The sequence below is a fragment of the Nerophis ophidion genome, linkage group LG10 (assembly GCF_033978795.1).
Source record: "Nerophis ophidion isolate RoL-2023_Sa linkage group LG10, RoL_Noph_v1.0, whole genome shotgun sequence".
NCBI lineage: Eukaryota > Metazoa > Chordata > Actinopteri > Syngnathiformes > Syngnathidae > Nerophis > Nerophis ophidion.
In genome coordinates, this window is record NC_084620.1 from 6,028,009 (window position 1) to 6,045,768 (window position 17,760).

The following is a 17,760-nucleotide window of genomic DNA, read 5'->3' on the forward strand; positions in this document are numbered from 1 at the left end:
GTATTATAAACATTTTAGCCACAGTCACACAGGCATTGTAGTAATCATCAATCAATCAATCAATGTTTACTTATATAGCCCTAAATCACAAGTGTCTCAAAGGGCTGCACAAACCACTACAACATCCTCGGTAGGCCCACATAAGGGCAAGGAAAACTCACACCCAGTGGGACATCGGTGACAATAATGACTATGAGAACCTTAGAGAGGAGGAAAGCAATGGATGTCGAGCGGGTCTAACATGATACTGTGATGCTTTGAAATACAACTTTCGGTGTCTGCAAATGAAAAAAACATCGGTTTTGGTCTGTATTTTTTTTGTTCCTGTTTACTGAGGATTTTCATTGAAGATCAAACCGTTTTTTACGACTTGTTATAAAGATCCTTAATATGAATAAATCATCTACTGTTACTGCAAACGTGATGGTCAAAACAGGATGATTCGGTCAAATAAAGGATCTTGGACTAGCACTTTCAACATGACTTGGTTTTTCAGAACGTATTACAAAAATGCTAGTCAAATATCCTCCATTTGACAGGATTACTCTAGTGTTTTTATGACTGCAAAAGCCCCCGCCAAAGATCCTTTACAGTATATGTAAAAAAACATTTACTTTTTTATGGACCTACTGCAAAAACACGGGGGCCCTCTTGTCATAGTGGTTCTCGAATGGGGGTACTTGAAGGTATGCCAAGGGGTACGTGAGATTTTTAAAAAATATTGTAAAAATAGCAACAATTAATAAATCCTTTATCCATCCATCCATCATCTTCCGCTTATCCGAGGTCGGGTCGCGGGGGCAACAGCCTAAGCAGGGAAACCCAGACTTCCCTCTCCCCAGCCACTTCGTCTAGCTCTTCCCGGGGGATCCCGAGGCGTTCCCAGGCCAGCCGGGAGACATAGTCTTCCCAACGTGTCCTGGGTCTTCCCCGTGGCCTCCTACCGGTTGGACGTGCCCTAAACACCTCCCTAGGGAGGCGTTCGGGTGGCATCCTGACCAGATGCCCGAACCACCTCATCTGGCTCCTCTCGATGTGGAGGAGCAGCGGCTTTACTTTGAGTTCCTCCCGGATGGCAGAGCTTCTCACCCTATCTCTAAGGGAGAGCCCCGCCACACGGCGGAGGAAACTCATTTCGGCCGCTTAGGGGCGGTTTAGCTCGGTTGGTAGAGCGGCCGTGCCAGCAACTTGAGGGTTGCAGGTTCGATTCCCGCTTCCGCCATCCTAGTCATTGCCATTGTGTCCTTGGGCAAGACACTTTACCCACTTGCTCCCAGTGCCACCCACACTGGTTTGAATGTAACTTAGATATTGGGTTTCACTATGTAAAGCGCTTTGAGTCACTAGAGGAAAAGCGCTATATAAATATAATTCACACTTCACAAATATAATTCACACTACCCGTGATCTTATCCTTTCAGTCATGACCCAAAGCTCATGACCATAGGTGAGGATGGGAACGTAGATCGACCGGTAAATTGAGAGCTTTGCCTTCCGGCTCAGCTCCTTCTTCACCACAACGGATCGGTACAACGTCCGCATTTCTGAAGACGCCGCACCGATCCGCCTGTCGATCTCACGATCCACTCTTCCCTCACTCGTGAACAAGACTCCTAGGTACTTGAACTCCTTTATAAATATATTTATTGAATAATACTTCAACAAAATATGAATGTAAGTTCATAAACTGTGAAAAAAAATGCAACAATGCTTATTTAGTGTTGACAGCTAGATTTTTTTGTGGACATGTTCCATAAATATTGATGTTAAAGATTTCTTTTTTTGTGAAGAAATGTTTCGAAAAAGTTCATGATGGATCTCTATTACAATCCCCAAAGAGGGCACTTTAAGTTGATGATTACGTCTATGTGTAAAAAATCTTTATTTATCATTGAATCACTTTTTTATTTTTCAACAAGTTTTTAGTTATCTTTATATCTTTTTTTTCCAAATAGTTCAAGAAAGACCACTACAAATGAGCAATATTTTGCACTGTTATACAATTTAACAAATCAGAAACTGATGACATAGTGCGGTAACCAAAAATGCTTTCCTCTGATTAGGGGTACTTGAATTAAAAAAATATTCACAGGGGGTACATTACTGAAAAAAGGTTGAGAACCAGTGATAGAGTATCTTAGACGAGCATTTTTGCCGTATGTTTGTTTAAATTCTGTCATATAAAGGATATTTGACGCTGATTATATATGCGATGGAGCGTTTATACGTCTTTATGGAAGCAATTGGCGAGCTTGCTCCTTACGACACATGCAGTTAAAAGGACAGGACTTTGAAGAAACTTAGCTCACCTGTTTTCACCGGCGACGATGTTGTCAGCTTTGGCGCCGAATCATCCGCCGTGCGGCCATCAGCGTTCGCAGCACCTTCCTCATCCGCACGATCCGCTTTAGCTGTGAAGACACGAGCGGTTTAAGCTTCAAAGCGAAATGACAAAACAGCACAGGGCTGCGACAGAGAAAGCGGAAGCAACTATATATCTTAACCCAGTTCTGTCAAACGGGTCGTCCTTTTCGCTGAAGCGAGTCATTCATGGCGCTGTGGTCTGCGTCTCTGCCGTCTGATCGCGTTGACATTTTGACACGGTTGTGCGCTTATTGAATCTTCCAGTTGGAGAAGCAAGACCGGCCGATTTCCTGATCGTATCGAGGTCATGTAAACGTCTCGACATTCTTAAACTTAAACCCTCCTGAGAATGTTTCTTTTGTTAGAGTTACACCTTTCAAAACAAAGTACCGTCATTTCAATGGAGCACACCTAAATGTAAAGCACACTCACCTAATATTTAGACAAATCAAAAGGGACAAGCAGTAGAAAATGGATTGATGGAAATGTACATTTGTTGGCCACACACATCTATAAGCCGCAGGTGTACACACAAACCTTGTTACATTGTTTAATGCATCCAGCGGGGCAACACAACAACTTTGGGCATAATAATGTGTTAATTCCACGACTGTATATATCGGTATCGGTTGATATCGGAATCGGTAATTAATATCGGAATATCAGATATCAGCAGAAAAGCCATTATCAGACTTCCCCAATTATAACTAATAGTATTATCAATCAATCAATCAATGTTTATTTATATAGCCCCAAATCACAAATGTCTCAAAGGACTGCACAAATCATTACGACTACAACATCCTCGGAAGAACCCACAAAAGGGCAAGGAAAACTCACACCCAGTGGGCAGAGAGAATTCACATCCAGTGGGACGCCAGTGACAATGCTGACTATGAGAAACCTTGGAGAGGACCTCAGATGTGGGCAACCCCCCCCCCCCCCCCTCTAGGGGACCGAAAGCAATGGATGTCGAGCGGGTCTAACATGATACTGTGAAAGTTCAATCCATAGTGGCTCCAACACAGCCGCGAGAGTTCAGTTCAAGCGGATCCAAGACAGCAGCGAGAGTCCCGTCCACAGGAAACCATCTCAAGCGGATCAGCAGCGTAGAGACGTCCCCAACCGATAAAGGCGAGCGGTCCATCCTGGGTCCCGACGAGCGGTCCATCCTGGGTCTCGACTCTGGACAGCCAGTACTTCATCCATGGTCATCGGACCGGACCCCCTCCACAAGGGAGGGGGGGACATAGGAGAAAGAAAAGAAGCGGCAGATCAACTGGTCTAAAAAGGAGGTGTATTTAAAGGCTAGAGTATACAAATGAGTTTTAAGGTGAGACTTAAATGCTTCTACTGAGGTGGCATCTCGAACTGTTACCGGGAGGGCATTCCAGAGTACTGGAGCCCGAACGGAAAACGCTCTATAGCCCGCAGACTTTTTTTGGGCTCTAGGAATCACTAACAAGCCGGAGTCCTTTGAACGCAGATTTCTTGCCGGGACATATGGTACAATACAATCGGCAAGATAGGATGGAGCTAGACCGTGTAGTATTTTATACGTAAGTAGTAAAACCTTAAAGTCACATCTTAAGTGCACAGGAAGCCAGTGCAGGTGAGCCAGTACAGGCGTAATGTGATCAAACTTTCTTGTTCTTGTCAAAAGTCTAGCAGCCGCATTTTGTACCAACTGTAATCTTTTAATGCTAGACATGGGGAGACCCGAAAATAATACGTTACAGTAGTCGAGACGAGACGTAACAAACGCATGGATAATGATCTCAGCGTCTTTAGTGGACAAAATGGACCGAATTTTTGTTAGAGTTACACCTTTCAAAACAAAGTACCGTCATTTCAATGGAGCACACCTAAATGTAAAGCACACTCACCTAATATTTAGACAAATCAAAAGGGACAAGCAGTAGAAAATGGATTGATGGAAATGTACATTTGTTGGCCACACACATCTATAAGCCGCAGGTGTACGCACAAACCTTGTTACATTGTTTAATGCATCCAGCGGGGCAACACAACAACTTTGGGCATAATAATGTGTTAATTCCACGACTGTATATATCGGTATCGGTTGATATCGGAATCGGTAATTAATATCGGAATATCAGATATCAGCAGAAAAGCCATTATCAGACTTCTCCAATTATAACTAATAGTATTATCAATCAATCAATCAATGTTTATTTATATAGCCCCAAATCACAAATGTCTCAAAGGACTGCACAAATCATTACGACTACAACATCCTCGGAAGAACCCACAAAAGGGCAAGAAAAACTCACACCCAGTGGGCAGAGAGAATTCACATCCAGTGGGACGCCAGTGACAATGCTGACTATGAGAAACCTTGGAGAGGACCTCAGATGTGGGCAACCCCCCCCCCCCCCCCCCCCCCCTCTAGGGGACCGAAAGCAATGGATGTCGAGCGGGTCTAACATGATACTGTGAAAGTTCAATCCATAGTGGCTCCAACACAGCCGCGAGAGTTCAGTTCAAGCGGATCCAAGACAGCAGCGAGAGTCCCGTCCACAGGAAACCATCTCAAGCGGATCAGCAGCGTAGAGACGTCCCCAACCGATAAAGGCGAGCGGTCCATCCTGGGTCCCGACGAGCGGTCCATCCTGGGTCTCGACTCTGGACAGCCAGTACTTCATCCATGGTCATCGGACCGGACCCCCTCCACAAGGGAGGAGGGGACATAGGAGAAAGAAAAGAAGCGGCAGATCAACTGGTCTAAAAAGGAGGTGTATTTAAAGGCTAGAGTATACAAATGAGTTTTAAGGTGAGACTTAAATGCTTCTACTGAGGTAGCATCTCGAACTGTTACCGGGAGGGCATTCCAGAGTACTGGAGCCCGAACGGAAAACGCTCTATAGCCCGCAGACTTTTTTTGGGTTCTAGGAATCACTAATAAGCCGGAGTCCTTTGAACGCAGATTTCTTGCCGGGACATATGGTACAATACAATCGGCAAGATAGGATGGAGCTAGACCGTGTAGTATTTTATACGTAAGTAGTAAAACCTTAAAGTCACATCTTAAGTGCACAGGAAGCCAGTGCAGGTGAGCCAGTACAGGCGTAATGTGATCAAACTTTCTTGTTCTTGTCAAAAGTCTAGCAGCCGCATTTTGTACCAGCTGTAATCTAAATATTAATAATAGCAGAAAGAAAACAGCAAAAGCTTACTTATTGTCCGCTGTTTGCTATCTCGTGCAGACATTCTCTGTCTATGTTCATTTACATTTTTTGTTTATCTTCAACATGTATTAAAAAAACGAGTACAACATCAATACAGTATTTTTTTTTCCCAATTCTTGTTGCAATTATGTCCTTTTTAAGATTCAAATTACAAGGGCCACTTCAAACACTCATAGCCAATTCATAAAATCACAAGTTGGTTCAAAATTATTGAGAAAAAACTAGCGTTCAAATCATCGCAACTTTCTGAAAAAAATTCTGCAAAATTAAGGCATTTTAGGCTGCGACTATAGTAAAAAAGGCCAGCGAAAACCTGCAAGGCACTCCTTGTTGAAGAAATGTGTCTAGTTAAAATTAAAGTACCAATGATTGTCACACACACTGGTGTGGTGAAATTTGTCCTCTGCATTTGACCCATTCCCTTGATCACCCCCTGGGAAGTGAGGGGAGCAGTGGGCAGCAGTGGTGCCGCGCCCGGGAGTCATTTTTGGTGATTTAACCCCCAATTCCAACCCTTGATGCTGAGTGCCAAACAGGGGGATAATGGGTCCCATTTTTATGAAATATAAACATGAAATATTGACACAGGCACAAATTTAACAAAAGACATGGGTCGTCGAGGTTGATTCATCCGGCTATTTTTTTTTTTTTTAAGGTCTCGTTTTCGCTCTCATGACTTTAGTCTTGATTTGGATCGGCTCTGGGCTCTTGATGTCTTCTGCGTGTGGCAGTCCGGTCTTCTGAGGCCCATTAGTGGGGGTTAGATTTCCGTTCCATGCAGCTGTTAACTTTTTTGATGGCCAGGTCTTCGGCTGTGTGGGGCTGCGCCTTGTGCATTTCTTGTGTCTTCTCCGTGAGGATGAGGGCATAATGCGCTAAATAGCTGGATGATCGTGTGACTGTGTTTTGATTTCATGTGAACACTTTCATTGGTCTGGTGAGACGGCGCTAAATGTATTGGAATATCGGAAAAAAAATCCATAAATCAGCCGCAGCATCCGATAAAGCACAGGGTGGAGCCTTATAGTTCGGATATTATGGTAGTCCTGTTATGCAAAACACAAACGTCCATTGCAGAGGACGCTGGTAGTGATGGGTAAACGTGTTTTCAGTGAATGTGGCTGTATTGACACTGCACTGTTGCAGTTAGTGTTTCATAGTGGTCATCTGCTGGATTAAAAAAGCCCTGCAAATATAATCATTTTTGACATACAGTGGGGCAAAAAAGTATTTAGTCAGCCACCGATTGTGCAAGATCTCCCATTTAAAATGATGACAGAGGTCTGTAATTTTCATCATAGGTACACTTCAACTGTGAGAGACAGAATGTGAAAAAAAAAATCCAGGAATTCACATTGTAGGAATTTTAAAGAATTTATTTGTAAATTATGGTGGAAAATAAGTATTTGGTCAACCATTCAAAGCTCTCACTGGTGGAAGGAGGTTTTGGCTCAAAATCTCACGATACATGGCCCCATTCATTCTTTCCTTAACACAGATCAATCGTCCTGTCCCCTTAGCAGAAAAACAGCCCCAAAGCATGATGTTTCCACCCCCATGCTTCACAGTAGGTGTGGTGTTCTTGAGGTGCAACTCAGGATTCTTCTTCCTCCAAACACGACGAGTTGAGTTTATACCAAAATGGATACATGGATGATACAGCAGAGGATTGGGAGAATGTCATGTGGTCAGATGAAACCAAAATAGAACTTTTTGGTATAAACTCAACTCACAGTGTTTGGAGGAAGAAGAAGAATACTGAGTTGCATCCCAAGAACACCATACCTACTGTGAAGCATGGGGGTGGAAACATCATGCTTTGGGGCTGTTTTTCTGCTAAGGGGACAGGACGATTGATCCGTGTTAAGGAAAGAATGAATGGGGCCATGTATCGTGAGATTTTGATCCAAAACCTCCTTCCACCACTGAGAGCTTTGAATGGTTGACCAAATACTTATTTTCCACCATAATTTACAAATAAATTCTTAAAAATTCCTACAATGTGAATTCCTGGATTTTTTTTCACATTCTGTCTCTCACAGTTGAAGTGTACCTATGATGAAAATTACAGACCTCTGTCATCATTTTAAGTGGGAGAACTTGCACAATCGGTGGCTGACTAAATACTTTTTTGCCCCACTGTATAGCTGTGCAGAAAGTAGACGGGAAAATAACATTACGCTAAAAGATCAAAATCCCCCAATTTTTCCCTTTTTTCTTTAGTTCCTTATCGACTGATAATAATGATGAAAACCGGCACACCTCTCAATCAGACTTCTTTAAATTGCAGCTGTCCCTCGTGAGTCAGAAGGAGCGCTTTCTGATGGACCCAGTTTGGAGCACGGCAGTCAACTCTGAGACATTTTTTCTTAAAGGCCTACTGAAAGCCACTTCTACCAACCACGCAGTCTGATAGTTTATATATCAATGATGAAATATTAACATTGCAACACATGCCAATACGGCCGGTTTCGTTTACTGAATTGCAATTTTAAATTTCCCGCGAGTTTCTTGTTGAAAACCCGTGACGTCACGGACTGTTAGGAAATACTAGCGCTGCACCACTCGCAGCTAAAAGTCGTCCGCTTTAACCGCATAATTACACAGTATTTTGGACATCTGTGTTGCTGAATCTGTTGCAATTTGTTCATTTAATAATGGAGACTATAAAGAAGAATGCTGTTGGTGGAAAGCGGTGGATTGCAGCTGTCTTTAGCACCGAGACATAGCCGGTGTTTCTTTATTTGTTGTGAAGCGGAGCGGTCAAGCGAACATGTTTTCTCTACGTCAACCAGCATGTTTTTGGATGGGGAAATTGTGATATGTATTATACCGGAGACATCAGTGGATTATTCGTCGTCCTGCAGCAGCTGTCAAAAAAGGCAGCTGTGAGCTTGGCTTCTCTCTGACACACTGCGTGTTCACAGCACCCATCCGAGCTCGAGGTATGTCTTTACTATCTTTAAAATGTCACTAGAACACTATTCTGTGGATATGTTTCTTTTACTTTTTATTCATAGCTGTATGTAGAAGTGTCTGCTTGTATCTGCTGCTTTAATGTCTTTAATGTCCTCTGTGTTCTTTGATGTTTGATGTTTCCCTCTTACACACATGGAGGAGGGATGTGTACTATGGCTATGAGTTGTTGTTGTTTATTTATTTATTATTATTTATTTATTTATTTTTTCTTCCCCTTGGCCTCAGTCTGCACCCCCACTCCAGGGCCTAGGCTAAGACCGATTTTTAAATTTTATTTTAATCTTCTATTTTTCTCCCCCCCCCTGTTTACCTGTATGTCATCTTTTTTGTAAGGGGCGCTGGAAGCCGGCAGACCCGTCAGCGATCCTGTTCTGTCTCCCTGTAATGTTTGTCTGATCTTGAATGGGATTGTGCTGAAAATTGTAATTTTCCTGAAGGAACTCTCCTGACGGAATAAATAAAGTACTATCTAATCTAATCTAATCTATTAGTTATAATTAGAGATGTCCGATAATGGCTTTTTTGCCGATATTCCGATATTGTCCAACTCTTAATTTCCGATTCCGATATCAACCGATACTGATATATACAGTCGTGGAATTAACACATTAATATGCCTAATTTTGTTGTGATGCCCCGCTGGATGCATTAAACAATGTAACAAGTTATGGAAAAAAACGGCAACATGGCACTGCCATATTAATGATTGAAGTTACAAAGTGCATTATTTTTTTTTAACATGCCTCAAAACAGCAGCTTGAAATTTGGGCCATGCTCTCCCTGAGAGAGACTATGAGGAGGTTGAGGTGGGCGGGGTTGGGGGGTTAGGGATAGCGGAGGGGGGGTGTATATTGTAGAGTCCCGGAAGAGTTAGTGCTGCAAGGGTTTTGGGTATTTGTTCTGTTGTGTTTATGTTGTGTTACGGTGCGGATGTTCTCCCGAAAAGTGTTTGTCATTCTTGTTTGGTGTGGTTTCGCAGTGTGGCGCATATTTGTAACAGTGTTAAAGTTGTTCATACGGCCACCCTCAGTGTGACCTGTATGGCTGTTGACCAAATATGGCTTGCATTCACTCTCCTGATGGAATAAATAAAGTACTATCTAATCTAATCTAAAACAATAAGCAGATAAGGGATCTTCCAGAATTATCCTAGTAAATGTGTCTAATTACATCTGAAATGCTTACTCTGCCGTCGCCCGGAGCCGTCGCTTTTTTTTTTTTTTTTTTTTTTTTTTCCCCCTAGTCCTTCGCTATCAATATCCTAATTCACGAATCTTTCATCCTCGCTCAAATTAATGGGGAAATTGTCGCTTTCTCGGTCTGAGTTGCTCTTACTGCTGGTGGCTCCCATTATAAACAATGTGAATATGTGTGGAGCCCTGCAACTCGTGACGTCTCGCGCACATACTTTTGGTAAAGGCATGGCTATTCTATTAACGCCCAAAATTTGCAAACTTTATCGTGGATGTTCTCTACTAAATCCTTTCAGCAAAAATATGGCAATATGGCGAAATGATCATGTTTAAATGGGTTGTACTTGTATAGCGCTTTTCTACCTTCAAGGTACTCAAAGCGCTTTGACACTACTTCCACATTTACCCATTCACACACACATTCACACACTGATGGAGGGAGCTGCCATGCAAGGCGCCAACCAGCACCCATCAGGAGCAAGGGTGAAGTGTCTTGCTCAGGACACAACGGACGTGACGAGGTTGGTTCTAGGTGGGATTTGAACCAGTGACCCTCGGGTTGCGCACGGCCACTCTCCCACTGCGCCACGCCGTCCCTTAATTTTATATGTTTGACATATAGACATATAGAATGGACCTGCTATCCCCGTTTAAATAAGAACATCTCATTTCAGTAGGCCTTTAAAGCGACACACATTGAGGGACGTAGTGTTTCGTAATGCATCATTTGGCCCCTCACCAGACGTTGGTTTTCGGGATGTTGTCACTGGATGTTGTCAGTGTCCCTCGGCCTTCAAGGACACAGATCAATTAGAATGCCGGTGATGAAGGTCGTTTCAACCACTGTGATACAACCTTTTCCCCTCAATTCCTAAGCTGCTTCTTATCCAAACACCTCAGCCTTCAATGCATCGTTGTCGGGATTTGTGTTTCGCACAAAGCTGACAAAAAGGCGAGGGAAACAACGGGAGCACGTTCAGCATTGGCGAACAGCGGCTGGCGAGCGCACGGATCCCAGGGGAGTAGCGGCTGGTTTCGCTGAGTGTGCGCTTGGAATACTGATCCAAGGCAGCCATCCCCCCCTCCTTGCTCCCCATCCTCCCTGGGCCCTTTTCCGCCGTGTGTCACCACATGGAACACAGGCAGGGACATAGCAGGTTATACCTCCCACTGAGTGCTTGTATCATCAGATGGTTAGCAACGCCCTCCATCTTGGATTCAGAAACTCATCAGCTTTGCAGTTTTAAAGACCAATCTCTGACCTCACATGAATAACAAGGTCTGCTCTTGGACCCTGCACAGACACAGTGGGGACCTACTCACTGGCCTAGTGGTTAGAGCAGGGGTGTCAAACTCATTTTAGATCGGGGGCCACGTGGAGAAAAATCTACTCCTAAGTGGGCCGGAGGGGTAAAATCACGGCACGATAACCTAAAGATAAAGATGACTACAGATTGTTTTCTTTGTTAGAAATAGAACAAGCACAATCTGACTATGTACAAATTATGTTTTTTTACACTTACATGTTGCAGTTAATAGTATTCTGTCTTTATTTGTCGTAATTTATACTTTCTGAATAAATTACGTGATAATGTTCATCATCATCATCATCTATTTTTATTCCTTTCATGAAAATGCATATTTACAAGCCACGTACAATTGACACTTTCATTGTTTTGTTTTTTTTCTTATACATTTCCATGATCAGAAAGGAGCAGATGGAAGAATTATATTCTTATATTTATCTGCCCCTTTTTTTTTTTTAACACAAATGACAGTATTTTAGATGACTTTATAACTGTTCCCTCCACCAACACCCAAACTCCAACATACTTTTCCATTTTCCTTTAAGCATTTTCCACAATGACACGTCCAATCTAAATCAAAACTCAGTTTGATATAATTTCAGTTTTCTCTTTTTATAACTCTTTTTAAATACAAAGATATTCTTACAGCTTTTTAAGTCTTTGTGTAGAGAATTCCATGCTTTCACACCAACAACAGACAAGCACATTTGTTTCAAATTTGTTCGCGCTCTTGGATGTTTAAAGTCATACGGCCTTCTGTGGTTCTCATCTTCAGATGTGAACACAAATAACTTTTGTATGTCCTTCGGAAGAACTTTATTTGTGTTGGCCTTGCGATGAGGTGGCGACTTGTCCAGGGTGTACACCGCCTTCCGCCCAATTGTAGCTGAGATAGGCACCAGCGACCCCCAAAGGGAATAAACAGTAGAAAATGGATGGATAGATGTGCTCTACCAACCGGCATAGTTCGGTTGGTAGAGCGGCTGTGTCAGCAACTTGAGGGTTGCAGGTTCGATTCCCGCTTCTGTCATCCTAGTCACTGCCGTTGTGTCCTTGGGCAAGACACTTTACCCACCTACTCCCAGTGCCACCCACACTGGTTTGAATGTAACTTAGATATTGGGTTTCACCGTGTAAAGCGCTTTGAGTCACTAGAGAAAAGCGCTATATAAATATAATTCACAATTCACATGTCACCTCCTGGTAGAAAATGTTGTGAACTACCTTCAAATTTTCGATCTATCAAGATTAAAAAAATAATACCAGAATAAAATTATAGGATGTTATTCATGTAATTTGCTAATTTTCCTCGACTGGTGCACTAACATATTGTGGTTTATTTTGTAGCATAATCTACAAGGATACAAATAATTGCTATTGTGACATCTAGTGGACACATTTAGAACTGTTTATTTCATTCAAAAATTCTGGCTCATTTTTATACTTAGCAAACTCATCCGGCGGGCCGGATAAAACCTGTTCGGTGGCCTGATGTTTGACATAACTGGGCTAGAGTGTCCGCCCTGAGAACGGTAGGTTGTGAGTTCAAACCCCGACCGAGTCATAACAAGGACTATAAAAATGGGAGCCATTACCTCCCTGCTTGGCACTCAGCATCAAGGGTTGGAATTGGGGGTTAAAGGCCTACTGAAATGAGATGTTGTTATTTAAACGGGGATAGCAGGTCCGTTCTATGTGTCATACTTGATCATTTCGCAATAATGCATTATTTCTGCTGAAAGGATTTAGTAGAGAACATCGACGATAAAGTTCGCAACTTTTGGTGCTGATAAAAAAGCATTGCCTGTACCGGAAGTAGCAGACGATGTGCGCGTGACGTCACGGGTTGTGGAGCTCCTCACATCTGAACACTGTTTACAATCATGGCCACCAGCAGCGAGAGCGATTTGGACCGAGAAAGCGATGATTTCCCCATTAATTTGAGCGAGGATGAAAGATTTGTGGATGAGGAAAGTGAGAGTGAAGGACTAAAAAAAAAAAAAGACTATACAGTGGGAGAAATTCAGATGTTATTAGACACATTTACTAGGATAATTCTGGAAAATCCATTATTTGCTTATTTTGTTACTAGTGTTTTAGTGAGATTATATGGTCGTACCTGTACGACCTGAAGGTCGGCCCCGCACCTTTCTTCAGCACCAGTCGACGGGTGTTGGCGATGCCCATCTCTGCCCTTCGCAAGGGAACCTCTTCGAAACAGGATCTTTCGAAATGATCGCTGCATAATACACTGTACTTTGTGTGTGTGGTCCAATCCAACCGTGTTCGCTTGACCGCTCTGCTCCATAGTAAAGCTTGACTGTCATCTTTCGGGAATGTAAACAATGAAACACCGGCTAAAGGCGGCCGCAATACACCGCTTCCCATCTACAGGTTTCTTCTTTGACGTCTCCATTATTCATTGAACAAATTGCAAAAGATTCAGCAACACAGATGTCCAGAAAACTGTGGAATTATGTGATTAAAACAGACGACTTATAGCTGGGAACGGTGCTGGAACAAAATGTCCTCTACAATGCGTGACGTCACGCATTGTAGTTTAAGCAGGATACTTCGGCGCGAAATTTAAAATTGTAATTTAGTAAACTAAAAAGGCCGTATTGGCATGTGTTGCAATGTTAATATTTCATCATTGATGTATAAACTATCAGACTGCTTGGTCGGTAGTAGTGGGTTTCAGTAGGCTTTTAAATCACCATAAATGTTGCTGCCCACTGCTCCCCTCACTTCCCAGGGGGTGAACAAGGGGCTGGGTCATATGCAAAGGACAAATTTCCCTACACCTAGTGTGTGTGTGTGTGTGTGTGTGTGTGTGTGTGTGTGTGTGTGTGTGTGTGTGTGTGTGTGTGTGTGTGTGACAATCATTGGTACTTTAACTTGACACATTTCTTCAACAAGCAGTGTCTTGGAGGATTTCGCTGGACTTTTTTTACGATTGTCGAGGCCTAAAATGCCTTTATTTTGCAGACGCTTTTTCAGAAAGTTGCGATATTTTGAGGCTAGTTTTTCCTCCATAATGTTGAACTAACTTGTGATTTTAGGAATTTGCAATCAGTGTTTAAAGTAGGTCCTTGTAATTTGAATCTTAAAAAGTACATAATTGCAACAACAATCGGGGAAAAATACTGTATTGATGTTTTACTCGTTTTTTAACACATGTTGAAGATGAACAAAAAAACGTTATAGAACATAGGCGGAGAATGTCTGCACGAGATAGCAAACAGCGGACGATAAGGAAGCTTTTGATGTTTTCTTTCTGTAATTATTCATATTTATTACTAGTATGGCTATGAGTTGTTGTTTTGTTCCCTTGGCCTCAGTCTGCACCCCCACTCCAGGGCCCAGGCTAAGACCGTTTTTTTAAATTTTATTTTAATCTTCTATTCTTTCCCCCCCCCTGTTTACCTGTATGTCATCTTTTTTGTAATGGGCGCTGGAAGCCGGCAGACCCGTCAGCGATCCTGTTCTGTCTCCCTGTAATGTTTGTCTGATCTTGAATGGGATTGTGCTGAAAATTGTAATTTTCCTGAAGGAACTCTCCTGACGGAATAAACAAAGTACTATCTAATCTAATCTAATCTATTAGTTATAATTAGAGATGTCCGATAATGGCTTTTTTGCCGATATTCCGATATTGTCCAACTCTTAATTTCCGATTCCGATATCAACCGATACTGATATATACAGTCGTGGAATTAACACATTAATATGCCTAATTTTGTTGTGATGCCCCGCTGGATGCATTAAACAATGTAACAAGTTATGGAAAAAAACGGCAACATGGCACTGCCATATTAATGATTGAAGTTACAAAGTGCATTATTTTTTTTTAACATGCCTCAAAACAGCAGCTTGAAATTTGGGCCATGCTGTCCCTGAGAAAGACTATGAGGAGGTTGAGGTGGGCGGGGTTGGGGGGTTAGGGATAGCGGAGGGGGGGTGTATATTGTAGAGTCCCGGAAGAGTTAGTGCTGCAAGGGTTTTGGGTATTTGTTCTGTTGTGTTTATGTTGTGTTACGGTGCGGATGTTCTCCCGAAAAGTGTTTGTTATTCTTGTTTGGTGTGGTTTCACAGTGTGGCGCATATTTGTAACAGTGTTAAAGTTGTTCATACGGCCACCCTCAGTGTGACCTGTATGGCTGTTGACCAAATATGGCTTGCATTCACTTCTGTGTGTGTGTGAAAAGCCGTAGATTTTATGTGACTGGGCCTTTAAGGTTTATGGCACTCTGTACTCCTCTCTACGTCTTTGCACCACTCCGTACAGCGGCGTTTTAAAAAGTCATACATTTTACTTTTTGAAACTGATATCGATAATTTACATTTTAAAGCATTTATCGGCCGATAACATCGGCAGTCCGATATTTTCGGGCATCTCTAGTTAAAATGAATTAAAACAGTACAGTAATTTGACAATGATGTCTTTTACTGCCTTCTAGTGTCTACTTTTAAGTCTGTGTGAAACAAGAAACAAGTTTTGATTCGACGGTCGTGTGTATTTGAGCGTGGCTCAGACAGAAATTCAATTGGCGAAAATAACTCTGATTCGCTAAAATATGCGGGAAAGTTGCGAGGCCATGCACAATTGGCAGGGGTCGGTTAAATACGCGTCAAATGGCGCAATCATGAGGGTTCAAAAAAAATCGCTAAAGCTGCTAGCAATTTCTAATGTGATCTTTTTCAGAAACACCTATTGATCTGCCTATTGACCTTTTGTCCGTGTATCTTCGATCATCTCTTTTCAGTCGTTATTGATTGCTTTGACTTTTGCTCACCTCCTGTTGCCGGGGCGTCAACCTTTTCACTTATCACCCGTTGGTAGTCGGTTGCAGTTGGGGCGACGTCAATGGTGATCACCCCCGGTGGTTCCTCCGGTGAAACGGTCACGCTCTGACTGAGGAGACTTTCTGTTGGGTCTTGAGGTGTTGTCTTAAAGGGTCTTAAAGTGATTCCTCTTCCTGGGTTGATTGTTGTTGTTTGGACCTCTTTAGAAGTCATAACAGTAAAAACCGCGGTTTCTGGTGCTAATGTCGGCGAGATCTGCCTGACAATTTCGGTTGTGTGTGTCTCATTTTGTTCTGGCGTGCTTGTACTGGTGGGACTTTCGGTGTAGGGAGCGTTTGTGACCTGTGTGGGAGAGACTGAGTCTGCAACAAGAGGGTCCTTGTCTGGAAGATGTGACGTTCCTATCGGAAGTATTTCAGTTCTTATCTTTGTCACGCTGGTCAGGAACCCTTGAGTGAATTCTGTGGGAGGGTCACGGGCTTCGTAAAGACTCCCATCTCCCGATCCCGAGTGTTCCTGCAAGTGATCCATTGGTTCCAACAGATCTTTGGAGCTTGTCGTCAACGCAGCCTTGGTTTTACCGTCTGAAGGATAAAAAGGCAAACGGAACGGTAGCGAAGGAAGTGACGGTAGCTTGGGCAGCGTCGGGGTCCACCAGTAAGAGTTCTTCTTCTCTCTTGTCGAAGGCGTCGATCCCCAGGGAGCCTCTTCGTCCGCAAAGGCCTGCTGGTGCAGCAGCAGGAGACACCAGCAGCACACAGCTAAGGTCCGGCGCAGTCTAGGCATGCTGTCGTCAGTGCTTGGCGAGTCGCTCACATGTTGTTCCCTCGGCACCCTTTTTACGGCGGAATGACCTAGAAGACAAACGGAGACATTTGAACATTTCACATGGATCTATTTGCCACCTTTCTCGCCCTCAGTTAGTGGTTTCCTTTTCTGGTCACCATGTACGTTTCAGACCCGACCAATTAGAGAGGTTTCTTAGTTCTCCGTCCAAGGAGCGGTCAGGAAATAAATATAGTGAAGGCAGGAGGCTGTAGGAAAACAGAGGCACCTCGTTTTCTCTCTTTTGTGGTTCAAAGTCACTGGACTGTTGCCTGAGTGAAAAGACGGGGGCACCAAAGGAATGTCCCCCTGGGAGAACAACAACCTGGATCCCCCGCCCAGCCTTTCCCTGCTGCTTCTCAATCTCTAACGTGTGGGAGGCGACTATTCAGAGACCTTGTCCGACGTTTACTCCCCGTTATTTGATCTGAAACTCCCCCAGCTTAGCCCACACAATCCCTAGTTTTGGACTTGTATCAGCACAGCATGAAAGCCAGCACGATGGAGATGTTTTTAGTTCCGAGCACAAGCGGTCCACCTACTCGTACGGCGGAACGTGAGGGCAGTCTTGCACTTGCGGGCCCACGCACGCACACACACACCCACAAACACGTTCTACATTTCTAGCAAGATGCCTTGAATGATCTTCTCTCCTTGCCAGTCATTATTTGTTTTTCTCACGTTCGTGTCGCTTTGACTCGGCATCAGACAAATGATTTTATTTCCCACATGCGTCCGCCTCACTTTTTATTTTTCTTCCAATGCTTCTTTTCCTGCCTGGTCTTATCTATTCACATTATTAGCACCGTTGTTTTTGTTTGCAGTGGTACCTCGGTTTTCATTTCCATTGCAGAAAGATCAGCAAAAACTAAGGGTGTCTCAATCCAATATCGATTTTGGTCCGATATCAGGAAAGAAAATATGATATCACCTTGCATCAGTGTATATTGTCACCGATGTCCCACTGGGTGTGAGTTTTCCTTGCCCTTATGTGGGCCTACCGAGGATGTCGTGGTGGTTTGTGCAGCCCTTTGAGACACTAGTGATTTAGGGCTATATAAGTAAACATTGATTGAT

At 43.2% G+C, this 17,760-nt stretch overlaps 1 protein-coding gene across 2 annotated transcripts in view; it reads right to left on the reverse strand.

Annotated features, from left to right (window-relative positions):
* prrt4b (proline rich transmembrane protein 4b) overlaps positions 1-17,760 on the reverse strand; it is a 91,892-nt gene that overhangs the window by 14,863 nt on the left and 59,269 nt on the right. For both annotated transcript variants that reach the window (XM_061912183.1, XM_061912185.1), the window contains exons 2-3: positions 15,849-16,712; positions 2,310-2,411 (exon numbers count right to left, since the gene is read on the reverse strand). In XM_061912183.1, the coding sequence (XP_061768167.1) occupies positions 2,310-2,411; positions 15,849-16,712 (966 nt within the window). The remainder of the gene's footprint in view (positions 1-2,309; positions 2,412-15,848; positions 16,713-17,760) is intronic.